Source organism: Staurois parvus, unplaced genomic scaffold (assembly GCF_062004578.1).
Source record: "Staurois parvus isolate SC_StPar_1 unplaced genomic scaffold, SC_StPar_1.0 ptg000017l, whole genome shotgun sequence".
In the NCBI taxonomy this organism is placed as follows: Eukaryota; Metazoa; Chordata; class Amphibia; order Anura; family Ranidae; genus Staurois; species Staurois parvus.
The window spans coordinates 12,567,325-12,583,961 of NW_028317813.1; the positions used below are offsets into that span (position 1 = coordinate 12,567,325).

The 16,637-nt window shown below is 39.8% G+C and overlaps 1 protein-coding gene across 1 annotated transcript in view; it reads left to right on the plus strand.

The window, feature by feature from the left end:
* The window catches only part of ANKRD52 (ankyrin repeat domain 52), a 112,647-nt gene that overhangs the window by 33,350 nt on the left and 62,660 nt on the right, over window positions 1-16,637 (plus strand). The window contains exons 11-13 of the mRNA XM_089679875.1: window positions 10,761-10,843; window positions 11,249-11,366; window positions 12,763-12,831. Of these exons, the coding sequence (XP_089536001.1) occupies window positions 10,761-10,843; window positions 11,249-11,366; window positions 12,763-12,831 (270 nt within the window). The remainder of the gene's footprint in view (window positions 1-10,760; window positions 10,844-11,248; window positions 11,367-12,762; window positions 12,832-16,637) is intronic.

Below are 16,637 nucleotides of genomic sequence, written 5' to 3' on the forward strand. Positions count from 1 at the left end.
CCATAAGTGCAGTACAAGCTGGTGTAGTGGCGAGCACAAGTATTGTTCCGTAACCACCAAGAATCGCACACAGGCCCGTAGAGCCCCTACTATCTTTCCGGATGTGGTTGCAAATCCCGATTGGCAGCCCACAAATTCTGCAGCACCCATACTTCCCCCATTCACTGCCCAACCTGGAATTCAGGTGGAATTGGCAAATTTAATTCCTCCCCTTGATTTTTTGTAGCTGTTTTTCACAGAAGATCTGTATGCATTGATTGTGGATCAAAGCATTTTATATGCACAACAATGTATTGCCGCCAACCCAAATTCAAACCTTGCCAGACCATTCGCATGGAAACTCATTATGGTTTCCGAATTTATGTATTTTTTTTTTTTTTTTTGGGCCTAACCCTCAACGTGGGTATTACTAAAAAAAATGAATTGTGGTTGTATTGGTCCACATGCCATGGCCAGGCATAGATATGAGAGTATAATGTGTTTTTATGCATTTCAACGACAACACACTGTCATCCTCGGGTTGACCCTGAATTTGACCAGCTCCACAAAATTCAGCCCCTCGCAAATCACCTTAACCAAAAATTTTTTTAGATGTCTATACTCCCCAGCAAAAAAATCTGCGTTTGAGTCCCTCATTAGATTTTCTGGCCGCCTTGCATTCAAACAATTTCTCCCCAGCAAGCGTGCCAGATATGGGGTCAAAATGTAGAGGACCAGTGAGAGGGCAACAGGATATACATATAAGTTTCGGATTTACGAGGGAAAAGATAGTCACGTGGAGCCCCCTGGATGCCCAGACTACATGGGGAGTAGTGACAAGATAGTTTGGGACTTGGTGTCCTACTTTTTCCATATGGGGTACCACTTATACGTGGACAATTTTTAATTAAGCGTGCCACTATTTAGATATTTGTACAATCTTGGAACTGGTGCATGTGGCACCGTGTGACCTAATGTTGCCCACCATTAGAAGTGGGTGGATGCAGGGCGGAATATTTTAATGGTGGGCATACCACACATTTTTTTTTGGCAGAGATTTCTTTTTTTTTTTTTTCTTCATTCAGTCCACAGACTGCATAAAAAAAAAAAATAGCATATTTGCCCAACAAGGACCAGCGACGTACTGGTACATCACTGGACTTTGGCTATACCACGATGATGCCTACAGCTGCAGGCATCATCCTGGTATAATTTTTTCAGCTGGCAATCGGCTTTCATGTAAAAGCAATCCTAGTGGCTAATTAGCTGCAGGACTGCTTTTACAAGCAGCGGCAGACCATACCCTTCCACCCCCCCACTGCCTTCCACGGCCTTCTTGGGCAGTCCTGAGCCATCGGGGGGAACCTGAGAATGCAGCCGGTGTTTCTGCCAGCTGACCATAGAGCTGATTGGAGACCAGAATGGTGCCAATCATCTCTATAGCCTAAGAAGTCAGAAGCTACGAGCATTTCATCATTTTCCATTTCGCAGGATATAAACAGCGCCATTTTGTAAATTGGGAAAGCATCTGATCACACCGATCTTGGTTTGATTAGCCAATTGAGCTCCAGAGGATTTACCCCCTTTAATGACCAGGCCTCTTTTTGCTACTCGGCCGGTGTTTCTGCCAGCTGACCATAGAGCTGATTGGAGACCAGAATGGTGCCAATCATCTCTATAGCCTAAGAAGTCAGAAGCTACGAGCATTTCATCATTTTCCATTTCGCAGGATATAAACAGCGCCATTTTGTAAATTGGGAAAGCATCTGATCACACCGATCTTGGTTTGATTAGCCAATTGAGCTCCAGAGGATTTACCCCCTTTAATGACCAGGCCTCTTTTTGCTACTCGGCGCTGCACTAATTCAACTGATAATTGCGCGGTCATGCAATGCTGCACCCAAACAAAATTTACGTCCTTTTTTTCACACAAATAGAGCTTTCTTTCGGTGTAATTTGATCACCTGTGCGCTTTTTATTTTTCACGCTATAAACAAAAAAAGGCCAAACATTTTGAAGAAAAACAATATTTTTTACTTTCAGCTATAAAAAATATATAGTAAACTCAAAGTTGGTTATAAATTTAGGCCAAAATGTATTCTGCTACATGTTTTTGGTAAAAAAAATCCCAATAAGTGTATATTGATTGCTTTGTGTGGAAGTTATAGCGTCTACAAACTATGGTATAAATACTACAACTTATGCCATTTTTCAGCTATACAGCGGTCCGCTAGTTTAACGGACAATTGCGCGGTCATGCAATATAGTACATAAATTAAATTTACATCCTTTTTTTCCCCACAAATTGAGCTTTCTTTCGGTGGTATTTGATCGCCTGTGTGGTTTTTATTTTTTGCGCTATAAAAAAAAGGCTGACAATTTTGAGGAAAAAAAACAATATTTTGGACTTTTTGCTATAAAACATGTCCAGTAAAAAAAAAAAAAAAGCAAAAATCAAATTTAATCATAAATTTCTGCCAAAATGCATTTTGCGACATGTCTTTGCTAAAAAAAAAAAAACCCAATACGTGTAAATTAATTTGTTTATGTGAAAGTTATAGCGTTTACAAATGGCGGGAAAGATACTGGGATTTTTAGTTTTTTTTTTTTTTTTTATACTAATAATGGCGGCGATCAGCGAATTATGGCGGCGATCAGGGACTTATGGCAGCGACCAGCGACTTATGGCGGGACTTCAGGACTGCGGCGGACATTGTGACATTTGGGGGTACTGACTTGGGGTCACTGACATCCCCAAAAACACTAATACAGTGATCAGTGCAAAAAAAAAAAAACTGACACTGTACTAATGGCAATGGGGAGGAAGGGGTTAACTTTATTTTGCAGGGAAGGGTTATAGGAGTGAGGTGAGTGTTTTTTACTAGGGGGCAGGTGTGTGTACTGGATGGGACAAGGCTGATCGAGAGAGAAACTGTTGTTTCTCGATCAGCTCATCCTTGAGCTGACAGGGAAGTGACAGACAGCACAGCTACTGCAGCTGTGCTGTCTGTCACTGTTTGCCGCCGATCGCCGGGACGTAGCCGCTAAGGAGCGGCTGTTACCCGGTGACTGACATTTGCGGCGGTGATCCGCGGGACAGATAGGGCGGCGGCGCGCCTTGCGCGCGCCCCCTATTTGTTTACAAAACACACGTTCTAAAACGTGGTTTTGCCTGCGAGTGCTGCCCTGCCGCCGTATATGTACAGTGGCTGGGCGGCATGTAGTTAGATAAGGTAAGGGCAGAGGAGAGATCTAGAGTCTGATTGACCCCAGATTTCTCAAAAAAAAGAATATATGACAATGCCCATTGAAGTTATAGGGGATATTTGCATTCCCCATGATGGCAAAAGTGATCAAAAAAAAAGGGACAGTGTAAAAATAATTTAAAAAAATCAAAATACTTAAAAAAAACAAAAAACAAAAAAAAAAAGTACCCTCGCCTCCCTCGTGCAAGCGTGCACCTGCATTCGTGAGCGGTGACCCTGTGGCAGTATGGAAACTGCAGTTGCACAATGCATGTGAGGTATCGCCATGAACGTCAGATCAAGGGCAGTAATTCTAACACTAGACCTCCTCTGTAAATCTAAAATGGTAGCTTGTAAAGGCTTTTAAAACGTTGCCTATGGATATTAAAAATGTATGCAGTTTGTCACCATTGCACGGGGCATGCGCAGTTTTAAAGCGTGTCATATTTGGTATCTATTTACTCGGCATACCATCATCTTTTATATTTTACCAAACAATTGGCCAATATATTGTGTTTTTGTGCATTAAAAGTAAAGAAAGTGTATTTTTTTAAAAAAATGTGCGTTTCAAAAATTGCTGCGCGAGTACTATGTGACCTAAAAAATTGCAGCACCCACCATTTTATTTACTAGGGTGTCTGCTTTAAAAAAAAAAAATGTTTGGGGTTTAAATTTAATTTTTTTTTTTTTTTTTTTTTTTCCATGTGAACAAAAAGTCAGAATATGCTTGGTCTTCAGGTGGTTAGAGTGAATGTGTGGCATAAACTTCTAATGCTGGGCATTAAAATGCTCCCATCCCCCAAATCGACCCCTTTTTGGAAAGTAGACACCCCAAACTATTTGCTGAGAGGCATGTTGAACCAATAGAAGAATTTTTTTACCACAAGTTTTTGGAAAATGACAAATTTTTTTTTTTGTACACAAAATTGTCACTTAAATGATATATTGCTCACATGCCATGGACATGTAGAATTACTCCCCAAAGTTCATTCTGCTACTTCTCCTGAGTATGGGGATACCACGTGGAGGACTTTTTGGCAGTCTAGCCAAGTACAGGACCCCAAAATCCAATAAGCACCTTCAGGCTTTTAAAGGGCTCAATTTCCTCATTACACTGCCTGACTACTTATCAGTTTCGGAGGCCCTGAAATGCCAGGATAGCACCTAACCCCCCCCCCCCCCCCAAATGAACCTTTTTTGGAAAGTAGATACTCCAAGGAATTTGACAGGCGTGATGAGTATTTTGCAGAGCCCGTTTGTTGCCACAAGATTCTGGAAAATTAAGAAAAAACGAAAACATTTAATTTTTTCTCACAAGGCTTTGAAAAATAAAATAAAGCAAAAAATATAACTGCAAAATAATCACCATACCTCTTTTTTAAATTCCTTGGGGTGTCTACTTTTCAAAAAGCAGTCATTTTTGTTTGGGGGGGGGGGATTTGGTTCTTTTTTGGCCTTTCAGGGCCTCAAACTGTGGAAAGTAGTGAGGAAGTGAAATGAGGAAGTTGTGTACCTTCAGGCTTTCAAAGGGGTCATTGGATTTCAGGCTCCTGTATGTGGCTAGGCCCCCAGAAAGTCTCACATGTGGTATCCCCATACTTAAAAGTAGCAGAATATATTTTTTGGTGTAATTCCAGATATACCCATTGCATGTGTGAACAAGTTGTCATTTTCCAAAAACTTGTGGGAAAAAATATCTTCATGGACTCGACATACCTCTCAGCAGATAGCTTAGGGTGTCTACTTTTCGAAAAGGGATCATTTGGGGGTGTTCATTTTAGCACCTCAAGAAATGTGATGGTCAGAAAGTAAAAGCTGCTTAAATTCCACTATCTATACCATAGTTTGTAGATGCTATACATTTCACACAAACCAATTAATATGCAGTTAAGACATGTAGCAAAATACATTTTTACCTAAAGTTTTGCCGTAATTTGAGTTTATTGGGTATTTTTTTTGACAGAAATGTGAAAATATCGTGTTTTTAGGGTTTTTTTTTTAATTCCGCAAAAAATGAAAAACCCAGGTGAGCAAATAGCATAAAAAAAAAGCTCTGTTTGTGTGAAAAAAACACTGACAATTGTACGGTCATGCAATTTTGAACATAAATTAAACTAGCGCAGTGCCATATAGCTAAAAAAGGCATAAATTCCAATATCTATACTGCCATTTGTAGATGCTATAACTTTCACACAAGCAAATTAATATACACCTATTGGAATATTTTTTTATTTTACCAAACACATGTATCAGAATAAATTTGGGACTAGTTTTGAATTTACTATATATTTTTCAAAATTTTCTTTTTTTTTTTTTTTTGTTTATGGCGCAAAAAGTAAAAAGCAACAGTGATCATTACCACCAAAAAAAAGCTCTATCTTTGTGATAAAAGGGACATAAATTTAGTTTGGGTACAGCATTTTGCATAACCGTGCAATTAGCAGTTGAAATAGCGTAACACTGTAACGCAAAAAATTTCCTGGTCGGGGGGGGGGGGGGGGGGGGTGTAGTTCCTCTGCAGGGCAAGTGGTTAATGTGGTCAGTAATGTTGGACTGCTATTATTTTGTACACAACCTTATGTTGCTGTTGCTGCTGCTCATCTTATATTGGGCTTTACGAGGGTGGTTAAATTCCATTTTGTTACTGTGAGATTTAACTACCTGTTAGTGGCATACTGAAGTGAATGTTATTTTAATAATTTAATTGTCAACAAGTCGTTAAGTCACTCAGTAGCAGAGAGATTTAATTGTCCCTGTAGCTCAGGCTTTAAGCACTTTAGGCTTTAAGCACTTGCCCTCCAGAAGATTTTACACCCTTCATAACCAGGCCATTTTTTTGAACTGCGTTACTTTAATAGACAATTGCGTGGTCATGCAACACTGTACTCAAATGAAATTCTATTTTTTTCACACAAATAGCTTTCTTTTGGTGCTATTTGATCACCACTGGGTTTTTTATTATATAAAACAAAAAAGACAATTTTGAAAAAAAAACTTTTCTACTGCCTGCTATAAAACATATCTAATAATAGAGTTGAATAGTACTTGCCAGAAGAGTTGAAGCGTTACTTGCCTGCAGTCAGGCAAGTACCGTTCTCATGGCAACCGCCAAACCCAGACATGTCCATTGGATTGCCAGACAGAGAAGTGTGATTCCTCACTCCAGAGAACACATATCCTCCACTGCTCTGGAGTCCAGTGGCGGACAGCTTTTACACCATCAGACGCTTTGCATTGCACTTGGTGATGTAAGGCTTAGATGCAGCTGCTCAGCCATGAAAACCCATTCCATGAAGCTCTCTACGCTGTTTCCAGTTGCTTCCACTTTGTTATAATATCACTAACAGTTGACTGTGGAATGTTTAGTAGCAAGGAAATTTTGCGGATGGACTTATTGCACAGGTGGCAACCTATCATGGAACCACGCTTGAATCCACTGAGCTCCTGAGAGCGACCCATTCTTTCACAAATGTTTGTAGAAGCAGTCTTAATGCCTAGGTGCTTGATTTTATACACTTGTGGCCATGGAGGTGATTGGAGCACCTAAATCCAATAATTTGGAGGGGTGTGTCCCTGTGCCTTTGGCAATATAGTGTGTGTATGTGTATTTCTGCTCCCATTTGGTGAGTGGATATAATGTGGGGGTGTGTGTGGAGCCCAGCCCAATGTTCCAGGACCTCCGGAGTCTCCTCCCATCCCTCCCCGTGTACAGTCCAGGCAGAGCAGTGAAGCAGAGTCCTGCACAGCCCCACGGCCACTGCAGGCACCCCTTTCTCCCCCTGAGAGCCCATGGAGCAGAGGACGCGGCCTCCCGCACCGACAACTGGAGGGATCCGAGGGTGACCAGCCACACACTGGATCCGTCAGTGCCGCCTTCAACTACAGCAGCGCTCCCTTTATCCCGCTGCCCCCCTCCTGTGGTGTTGCCACCCCCCCCTCTTGTGACACTGCCTCCCACCTATGATGCTGCCCTCCACCTTTCTCGCTGCTCACCTCCTGTGGGGGGATTTTATGTGGGACAGACTGACCTGGGGGGATTTCACTGGGGACAGACTGACCTGGATCTGCATAAAACATTTAACTGTGTAATTTCATTTTGGTGCGTGCGTGCTTTAAAATGATCCCTTTGGAAAATGAAGACATTTTTTTACTTTTTTTTTTTTTTACACATACACTCACTGGTGCAGGGACACTGCCTGGTGCTGTACTATAGTAATGCTGTAGAACTCTAGGGAGGGATCTGGATTGTTACACACTGTTATTATAAGAAACCATTCATTCACTGTATACTATTGTGATTAGCTTTTATTGGCCACAGCTAGTCACATGGGTACTGATGGGCTGTGATTGGCCCTGTCTGTACCATGTGATTACTGTGACCAATCAGAGATCAACACAATGAATGGAATCAATGCATTGTGTACATTTGTCATGTGATCTGCTGTGATTGGTCACAGCGAACATGGTATCGGCAGTGGCCTGTTACATTGATCTGTCATCCGCTGTGTCTGGTGGACATAGTGGATGACAGATCGTGTGGCCCAAGGGCCACGATCCAAGATAAATGTTATATTCACCCAGGATAGGAGAGCTCTTGACCAGCCGCCATTTTACAATAGGCTGGGTGCCAAGAGGTTAAGCCCCCATTGCAGCATTCTGTCCTCGCTGCCTTGCAGAAGCCATCCTTTGATTCCATCTGGGATATTTCCTCAGATAACCTCTCCTGCTAAGTAGCATTTTTGTTACTATCATTTCTGTCAGACTTGTCTCAGGTTGGAGGCTCTCTTCTGTAAGGAGTATATTTCTACTTGTATGCCTTACAAAGCCGAGCTTGTCTTATGCACAACTAAATGAGGATATAGTTCTACTCTCCTTATGCCATTCTCCAAAGAATGCAAAGAAAATACAAATTTTCTGGACGTAATCACAAGTCTGCCTCAAAGCTGAAGCTTTGATCAGACAGATTACCTATTTGAAATGGGGTGAGGATGTTAAAGTCCACCATTGCAAGATGGATAAGAAATCTGATCATTAGAGATTACATTCTAAAGGACAAATCTCCTGCACTTTTTTACATGTCCATTTCACCAGATCAGAGGGTGTTTCCTGGGCATCTCAGCACCATGCCACAGTAGCCCAGATGTGTAAAGCCACCACCTAATCCCATGTTTTCCTTGTTCAAATATTTTATTGGAAGGCTTGAAGCCTTAGTTATAATTCCAATGTAATAACACAGAAAAAATGCAACAAAAGTAACATAATATTGGAACAGAGTATGAGATCAACAGGCAGAAACTGCATAAGAACGTGTGTATCACGTACAGGTGCAATCAAGAAGGATGTAGGAATTCCTGCTTCCGACAAAAGATAATACATGGGTATGAATATAATGCTCAACAGGTAAATGAGGAAACTGAAAAGCAGGTATTGAAGAAACAGAGGATAATGAGATATTGGCATCAGGAGGTACAAACCTTAAACGTCAGAATACAAAGAGCTGTGAGTCATTCTATACTAGGGTGGGGGTCATAGTATGGTCTTGGTATCTCGTAACGAACTTTGGGGAGAAGGTGGCTACCGCCTAAGGCAGCATGTAGAAAGGCAAGTATGCATGTGAAGTATGACCAAGATATCCAAAGGCTTGAAGAAAGTAACTAATGAAAAAAAGGGGACGGACGGACTTGGGAGTAGAAGGGCAGGGGGTTGAGGGGAGGGGGAGGGGCGTGGAACAGGGACATGGGGTTATGGGACAGGAAGGGGGGGGGGGCAAGGAGTGGTTGCATTTGGTGATGGGGAGGGTAAGGGCGTTGGGAAGAAGAGTGGTCAGAGAAAGGGAAAGTCAGAGGAAGTGGGGGAACGGGGGTAGCCCCGAGGGAAAGCTATAGGTCCTGTGGTAGAAAGGGGACCTAAGGACGTAGATTGGCTTAACATGGATAAAGCAAGGAATCGTCAGTCGCGAGGTAAACAATGTTCCACTAGGGGTTTCCCGAGCTGTTCAAAACTACTCACTGTGTCTTGGATAACTGCTTTAAGTTTAGCGTGAACCAAGGCTCTCGTGACCCTATGTTTGACTTCTAGAATGTGAGGGGTTTTCCATGCTTTAGCAATAGTTTGCTTCGCCGCAGTAGTAGCTTGCAGGAATAGTTTAAAGTGCAAACTGGACATACCTTATGGCTTCCTATTTAGGAGGGCAGTAGTTGGATCTGTAGCCAGAATATAAGGGAGCATTAAGGAGAGGATACGGAAGACCTCTGCCCAGAAAGTAGAAACCAGGGGGCAATGCCTCCAAATGTGATATGTGCCCGGATCTGGGCAGCCTCGAAAGCAAGAGGAGGGGTAGAAAGGGAGATATTTTGGTTATCCGAGCAGGAACCATGTACCAGCGCATGAGTACTTTATAATTTGTTTCCAAGGCCACTATTTTTTGTGATGCTGATTTAGTATACAACCATATATCCTCCCATTCTGGAGGGTCTAAAGCCAGGCCAAGGTCTCTTTCCCATCTCCTTGACATAGGATATGTGCGAGGGCTGAGGTGGGGATAGAAGGTGGGGTGTAAAGTGTGGAGGATCGCTTTTACATAGCCGTTTGAACTTGGTCATGGGCGAAGTAGTGAAGTTACTCCGCAAATTGGGAGCAAAGAAATGGTTGACTTGTAAGTAACGAAAGATCTCAGATCTCGGAAGTCCATAAGATTCACATAGAAAAGGAAAAGATTTGAGAATATCCAGAGTTGTTAATCTGTAAGCCCTTATAAAGTCCCTATTCCAGTGTTTTCACCTTTTCAAAGTTCTACTAGGTAGATGTCCACTCTTTTACAGATGCAGCTTTTGGCCACAAGGTTCTTGCAGCAGCATTCAGAAGTTGGGTATCTTGGCACAATTCTATTTGCCTAGTTCTTGCCCACCCTTCTCATTCATTGTTTGCTGATGTCCCAGGGTCTGTCAATACTTTGATCTAAAATTGTACAGTACAGGAAAAATACAGAGGATTTTTTGCTTACCTGGAAGTTTGAATGTTGGCGTACAGGAACCCCTCCTTTTTCATTCCTTGGTTCCACTGCTTTTCTTGCTACAAAATGCAGTGCCCATGGAGTGGGGTAGGGTTGTAGGGGATATGCCCAGTGGGCGTGTCCTCTAAAGCTTTGTCATTGTTTTCTCTGTGTTCACCTGAAGATATGAGCGCATAATCCTGGGTCTAAAATATTTTGCCTGTGACCTGTACTGTTTTACAAGGTAAGGAATTTTAATGACCGGTCAAAATTCCTCATTTCGTTTCCTCCTAAAACAAATAAAAATTTCAATTTTCCAGTTTTTAAGTCGACATGCCTCTTCTCCAAAACTGTTACTGTGGTGGCATTTCTTGAAATGAGGCTATGATTCTGTTTATGTAAAAAGATTTATTTATTTTTTAGTAGAAGGAATTTTTTTTTATTTGAATAGTAATTAGAGGTAAAAACATGTTGGCCCTTCCAAAGAAAAGTATATTGTGTTGCATGCATTCATGTAGTAATCTTAAACTTTCTGTCTTTTACAGACGTGGAGTTCATGGCATGTTCCCCCTGCACTTAGCTGTTCTTTATGGGTTCTCAGACTGTTGCCGTAAGCTACTTTCCTCAGGTAAGTGACTAAATAAAAGTGCAATTTGATACCATTATTATTTATTTTTGCTATTCTGAAATTAGTGTTGTCTTTTTGAACCGGTTTCTTTAATGAAACCCTTTCTATTCGCTCATGCAGAGCAATGTAAAAGGGTCCACTAATACACCCTTTCTGTGCAGCATTTGCTTACCCTTTCTTGATTCCAAACAGCTTCTTTCAACCAGTACTGAGAAGGAAGGCCTTCTGTAAGCAAACTTTACCAAGCGGGTGTAGGGCTGGGGGGGGGGGGGGGTTACAGATTACTACTTTGCTTCTATGTGAGAGTACTTTGCTAATTACTAGATTAACAAGAAGCACTTTTTTAAAAAAATTTATACCTTAATAAAAAGTACAAACTATTATACAGTTAATCTTTCTTTTCAGGTCAGTTGTACAGTATAGTGGCCTCACTGAGCAATGAACATGTGCTTTCTGCCGGCTTTGATATCAACACACCTGACAACCTCGGGAGGACCTGTCTCCATGCTGCTGCTTCAGGAGGGTGAGCTACTGAAGAAATTAAGTAAATTGTGTACATAAATGGTACAATTCCCTATGCCAGTATTTCTAAACCTTCTTTCAGTCAAGGCACACTTTAAGATTATGCACGATCTCGAGGCATCCTATTCTGAAATGTAAAAAAAACAAAGCCAATAGTATTACATAGTGCTGGCTCCACACACGTAGGACTTCCAACATTAGAGGTGATTCATTCTTACAATGAAAATACACTTTTGCACAATGGTACTGAGTAGTGTTCTAGCATTTCTCCTCCCTCCATGTTCTTGAACCCACACAGCTATTGTTGGCCCAGTGCTGAAGGGGGAGGGTCAAACAAGGATGCCGTGCTGGTGTCATCCTCGTTAACAACCAATAACATCAACCATTGTTAGGATACCAAAGGTTGGCCCACACAGTGCCCAAGTCTGTAATGTTGCTCAATGAAGACTTGTGGCTTTGTGTAACAAAAGGCAAGCGTGATCCTTCTGGCTTTTGTTTTTTTTTTGCATTATGCCAAGACACCCCTGAAGAACCCAGAAGGCATCGGCACCCTGGTTGAACAAAAAAAAGGATGCTGTATGCTATGCAGTAGATGTATAATTCCAGTTAGATTCATTCAATCTGTGCAGATGTTACTCATAACCCCCTTCCCCTCATTAGTTACATGTGTAAATTTCTTAGCCTATAGGAAGCAGCCAGAATGCCTTAAAACCACTTAGGTACTTCAGTTCTCCACAGTTTGTGTCTTACAGTGAGATAGAACATTGTTTATTGAGTGCTTCAATTTCCTGCATCATGCATAAAGTATGTAAACGTGTACAGTAATCCAGAGATGAAGAGCATAATCCTAATATTTTGTGTAATGCTGGATTATATTGACATGAATACTGATCTATGTTGGTCTTGTTAAAGTAAAACTAAGGGCAAAACAATTTATTTTTATTGTCCCCTGTTGGGGAGATCCCCCCCCCTCCCCCTCTGCCTGTCCTGTCTACTATTTTCATTAAAAGTAAAACAAATGAAAATCTCAAATATTGAGTTGTCCCTAGTACCGTAATGAAGGGGAAGTCTTCTAATGGGGTTCCTAGTTGTGGTGATAACCAGTATTTCCCTCACTTCGGAGGTATTTCCTCTCACTTCCCATTTTGGCTGTGGGACTGGAAGTCTCCTAAATGGGACACAGATGAAAGGAAAAAAAAACAGGCGTTATAACCCTCCTTTTGCTTTATCCAGAATGGGAAAAAAAAGTTTTGCCTTTTTTAGTTCTACTTTATTAAATATGTTTAACATACAGTTGGTCATATGTGCATATTTATATTCACAATGCCCCTCTTGTATTGAGTTTAGGGGCATAACAATACAGCTATACTTTATTTTATCACCATCTTTATTTTCAGAAACGTTGAATGTCTTAATTTGTTGACTAGCAGTGGCGCAGATCTGTCGAGACAAGATAAATTTGGAAGGTGAGCATAACCTTAACAACACATGGTTCACATAGTTTTCATGTAGATTTAGTTCATGGCTTAAGTAAAAAAATTCTTGGGTTTAACTATACAATTTTAAAATGGCAGTTCTAGGGAAGCTACTGCTGTTGCTGACCTCTTCTGAAATAGGGGACACTTAAATATGTCACCTTTTTTATTATGTGTGATGGTAAAGCCAATTTTTGGTCCTCCCTAAACCTTGAGTTGAGGGAAAATCTTTCATTGGAGACACCTGTTCTAGTGACACATAAAGCTGTGATTTTTGTAAATGTGGTTTTAGGTGGGTTTAGGCGCATCAAGCGCTGGGCGTTAAATTTATTTTAATAAATCAATACTCTATAACTTCCCACAGAAAAGTCAAACTTCCACCCTTGAAAGTGCAAATAACATAAACCTTTTCAATAATCCATAAATACCCTCTCCCACAGTCCCACACCACTCTCAAATTGTCCACACCACAGTCCACAGTCCAAACTCAAAATCCAAAAATAAAATAAAACCAAAACAACAATATTCCAAATGTGTCCAAATCTTCCCGCTCAATCCACAGGACCCTCAAAAAAACAGAATACAATATAGTGCATTATCCTTGATACAAAATTACTATAAGTGATAACATGCAGTCACACTAGTGATAAAGAACATATATGTAAATTAAATTAAAGTGAATCCACCATATCACTAGTGGTCCAGTGAGACAGCACTGCAACCGTGAAAATATCAGTAAACCACACAGTGTGATCCGTGACACAGTAATCCGTGACCGTAGTGCCAAAAACAGTGCCACACTCTGCTTAGGGGATAAAATGCAATTACCCTCTTGCTGTAAGTCAAAGCATTTAGGATTCCTTTATGCCACAAAATAAACTTCCTAGGAGGTGCGTCTTCCTCTCAGGAGTACACAATGGGATCCCTTTTTTCATACAGCCATAGGTCATAGGTACCAGGGTCCCCGTTCCTCGCAGGGAAATAGGAGCAGACTCCGTGGAGTAAAAAGTAATTCACACTTTTATTCAGTAAACTTACATCTTGGAATAATACCGTCCATCCTCGCTCTAGTCCGTTCACTGTTGTGAGTAATTCAAAAATGGCCGCGCTGCTCCTTCCGGCTCAGCGTCCGACATCACGACCCTGACGCGTTTCGTCACTTCCGACTTTTTCATAAGGGATCCAGACGTCCATGCGGCGGTTCCTCTTATCCAGTTACACTACTGCCAAAAACGCCCCGCCGCCATTTTAACTATGGGCATCATACCGATGCCTTAAATTATCAACAGGACGGCTCAGAATATAGAATATAAGCAATTATTCCCATACACAGGGAACCGATAGACAGGTATATCACAATCTATTACATCAACACTTATTATCCACATATACATAAAATAGATTTTCCCCTATACAATTTCCAGCCGAATACTTCTATAAAATACTAATAAATCCATTGATACATTAAATAGAATAGAATACATTAAATAGAATACAGTGAACTAAATTCCCACAAATATAAGATTAAAAAGATATATATATATATATATATATATATATATATATATATATAACTTTAATTATACCTAAAGCAGATCACCTATACGGATAGGGCACCCTCTACTGGTCATTAAATAAAACTCCTCATATATAAACCCCAGCTGACAAATAACTAAATAAGTATCTTCTCTACTTCATACTAATCAACACATCTACCCCAAAACTAGAACCCAAATGGGCAATATAAATAAATGTACAATAAATAAATAAAATAAAATAAATAAAATATTTTATAATAAATTAAAGGTTTTTATAATAAATTATAAGGTAATGAACCTTCTACTACATTTTAAATACCAGCAATACAACTTTCTATTTTCTTCCTCAATCAGATACCGCATCTCTAGATAATACCCTATATCCTCTAATCTAAGAACAAATTTAAGAAAAAAAATTAATAAACTAAATTCAATCCAATGACAGTCATAAAATATCTCATACCCTTATCTCAAACCAGAACCTGCCTTCCCCAAAATTGATTTGATATTCCAATTACCTATTTTTACCAATCTGAGATAAAACAGTTTAGATCTAAATCGATATTTAAACCTCTAGGTTTTAAAATGCGCAGCTGATAAATCCAAAATGTTTCATTCCTGGACAACATCTGGACCCTATTTCCCCCTCTCCAATGAGCTTCCACTGTGTCTATCCCACAAAATTTAAGGACACTAGGGTCTGACCGATGGTATTCCTTAAAGTGCCTCGACACACTATGATCCTTTTTCCCTTTCGCGATATTTCTCACATGCTCTTTAACTCTATCGCTAAGGGTCCTTTTTGTTCTCCCTATATATTGTAATTTACAGGGACATTCCAACAAGTATGTCACATATTTGGTACCACAAGTGATGAATTTCTCAATTTCAAATTTTTCCCCCGTATTAAAAGATCCAAACCCAGAAATTTTACTTTTACTACCAGTAATCTTACACACCTTACACTTTTTACATGGATAAAATCCTTTAAAATCAAACAATTTCATACCTTTTAACTTGGGAGGTGAAATAACTCCTTTTACCTAAACATTCCTAAGATTATTATTTTTCCTATATATGAACGACGGTTTTTTAGGAAGATGGGTCCCTAAAGTAGCATCTTTCATTAAAATCGGCCAATGGTTATTAAAAATATTTTCTATGTCTTTATAATGGCAATTGAAACGGGAAATAAAAGCAAAATCTGCTATCTTGCCATCACTTCTTATAATATTGTTTTCTTTCTTAATTTTTCCTTCCCCCAAATAATTACGGCTAATTTTATATCTGGTTTTTTCCAATTTCTCAGGGTTATAGCCCTTCAGAATAAACCTTTCTTTAATTATATCCGACTGTGTGATATAATCTTCAAGCCTGGAACAATTCCTCATAATCCTTGAGAACTGGCCCTTAGGAATACTTTCTATCCACTGGGGGTGATGGCAGCTATAAATAGGAATGTACCCGTTTCTGTCAGTTTCTTTAAAATAGGTTTTAAAATATAATTTATTATTACATTTAAAAATATTCAAATCTAAAAAATTAATCGAATGAGTGCTACTAAAATGTGTGAAACCCAATCCAAATGCATTATTTCTAACATGATCCATAAAATAACCCAAATTCTCAACCGTACCATCCCATACCATCACTATATCATCAATATATCTTTTCCAGGTTCTAAGTCCCTCCCACTTTTTACCATAAATTTCTCTCGACTCCCATCTTGCTAAAAAAATATTAGCAAGGCTGGGTGCAAATTTTGCGCCCATTGCTACACCTTTAATTTGTTCAAAAAATTCACCTTGGTACCAAAAATAATTCCTTCCCATACTAAATTCCAGTAATTGGATAATCAATTTTCTTTGTTTTCTATGTAGATCCATGAAATTTTTTAGACCCCATTTGATAGCTGAAATGCCATCATTATGCTTGAAGCTAGTATATAATGAATTCACATCTATTGTAACCAGGATAGTTTCTTCTGATACCTCAAGTCCCTCCAATAGATTAATCACATCCTGACTATCTTTTAAATAAGAGGTCATCTTTTTCACTATCGGTTGCAGGAAAAAATCTACATATTGTCCTATCCTAGAATGTATGGAGTCGATCCCATTTATAATAGGTCTACCCGGAGGTCTATCCATACTTTTATGTATTTTAGGTAGTATATAGATGAAAGGTGTTTTACAACAAGTGGGGATAAGATATTTTGCTTCCTTATCATTAACAATGAAATCTTCCTTAGCCTTATTA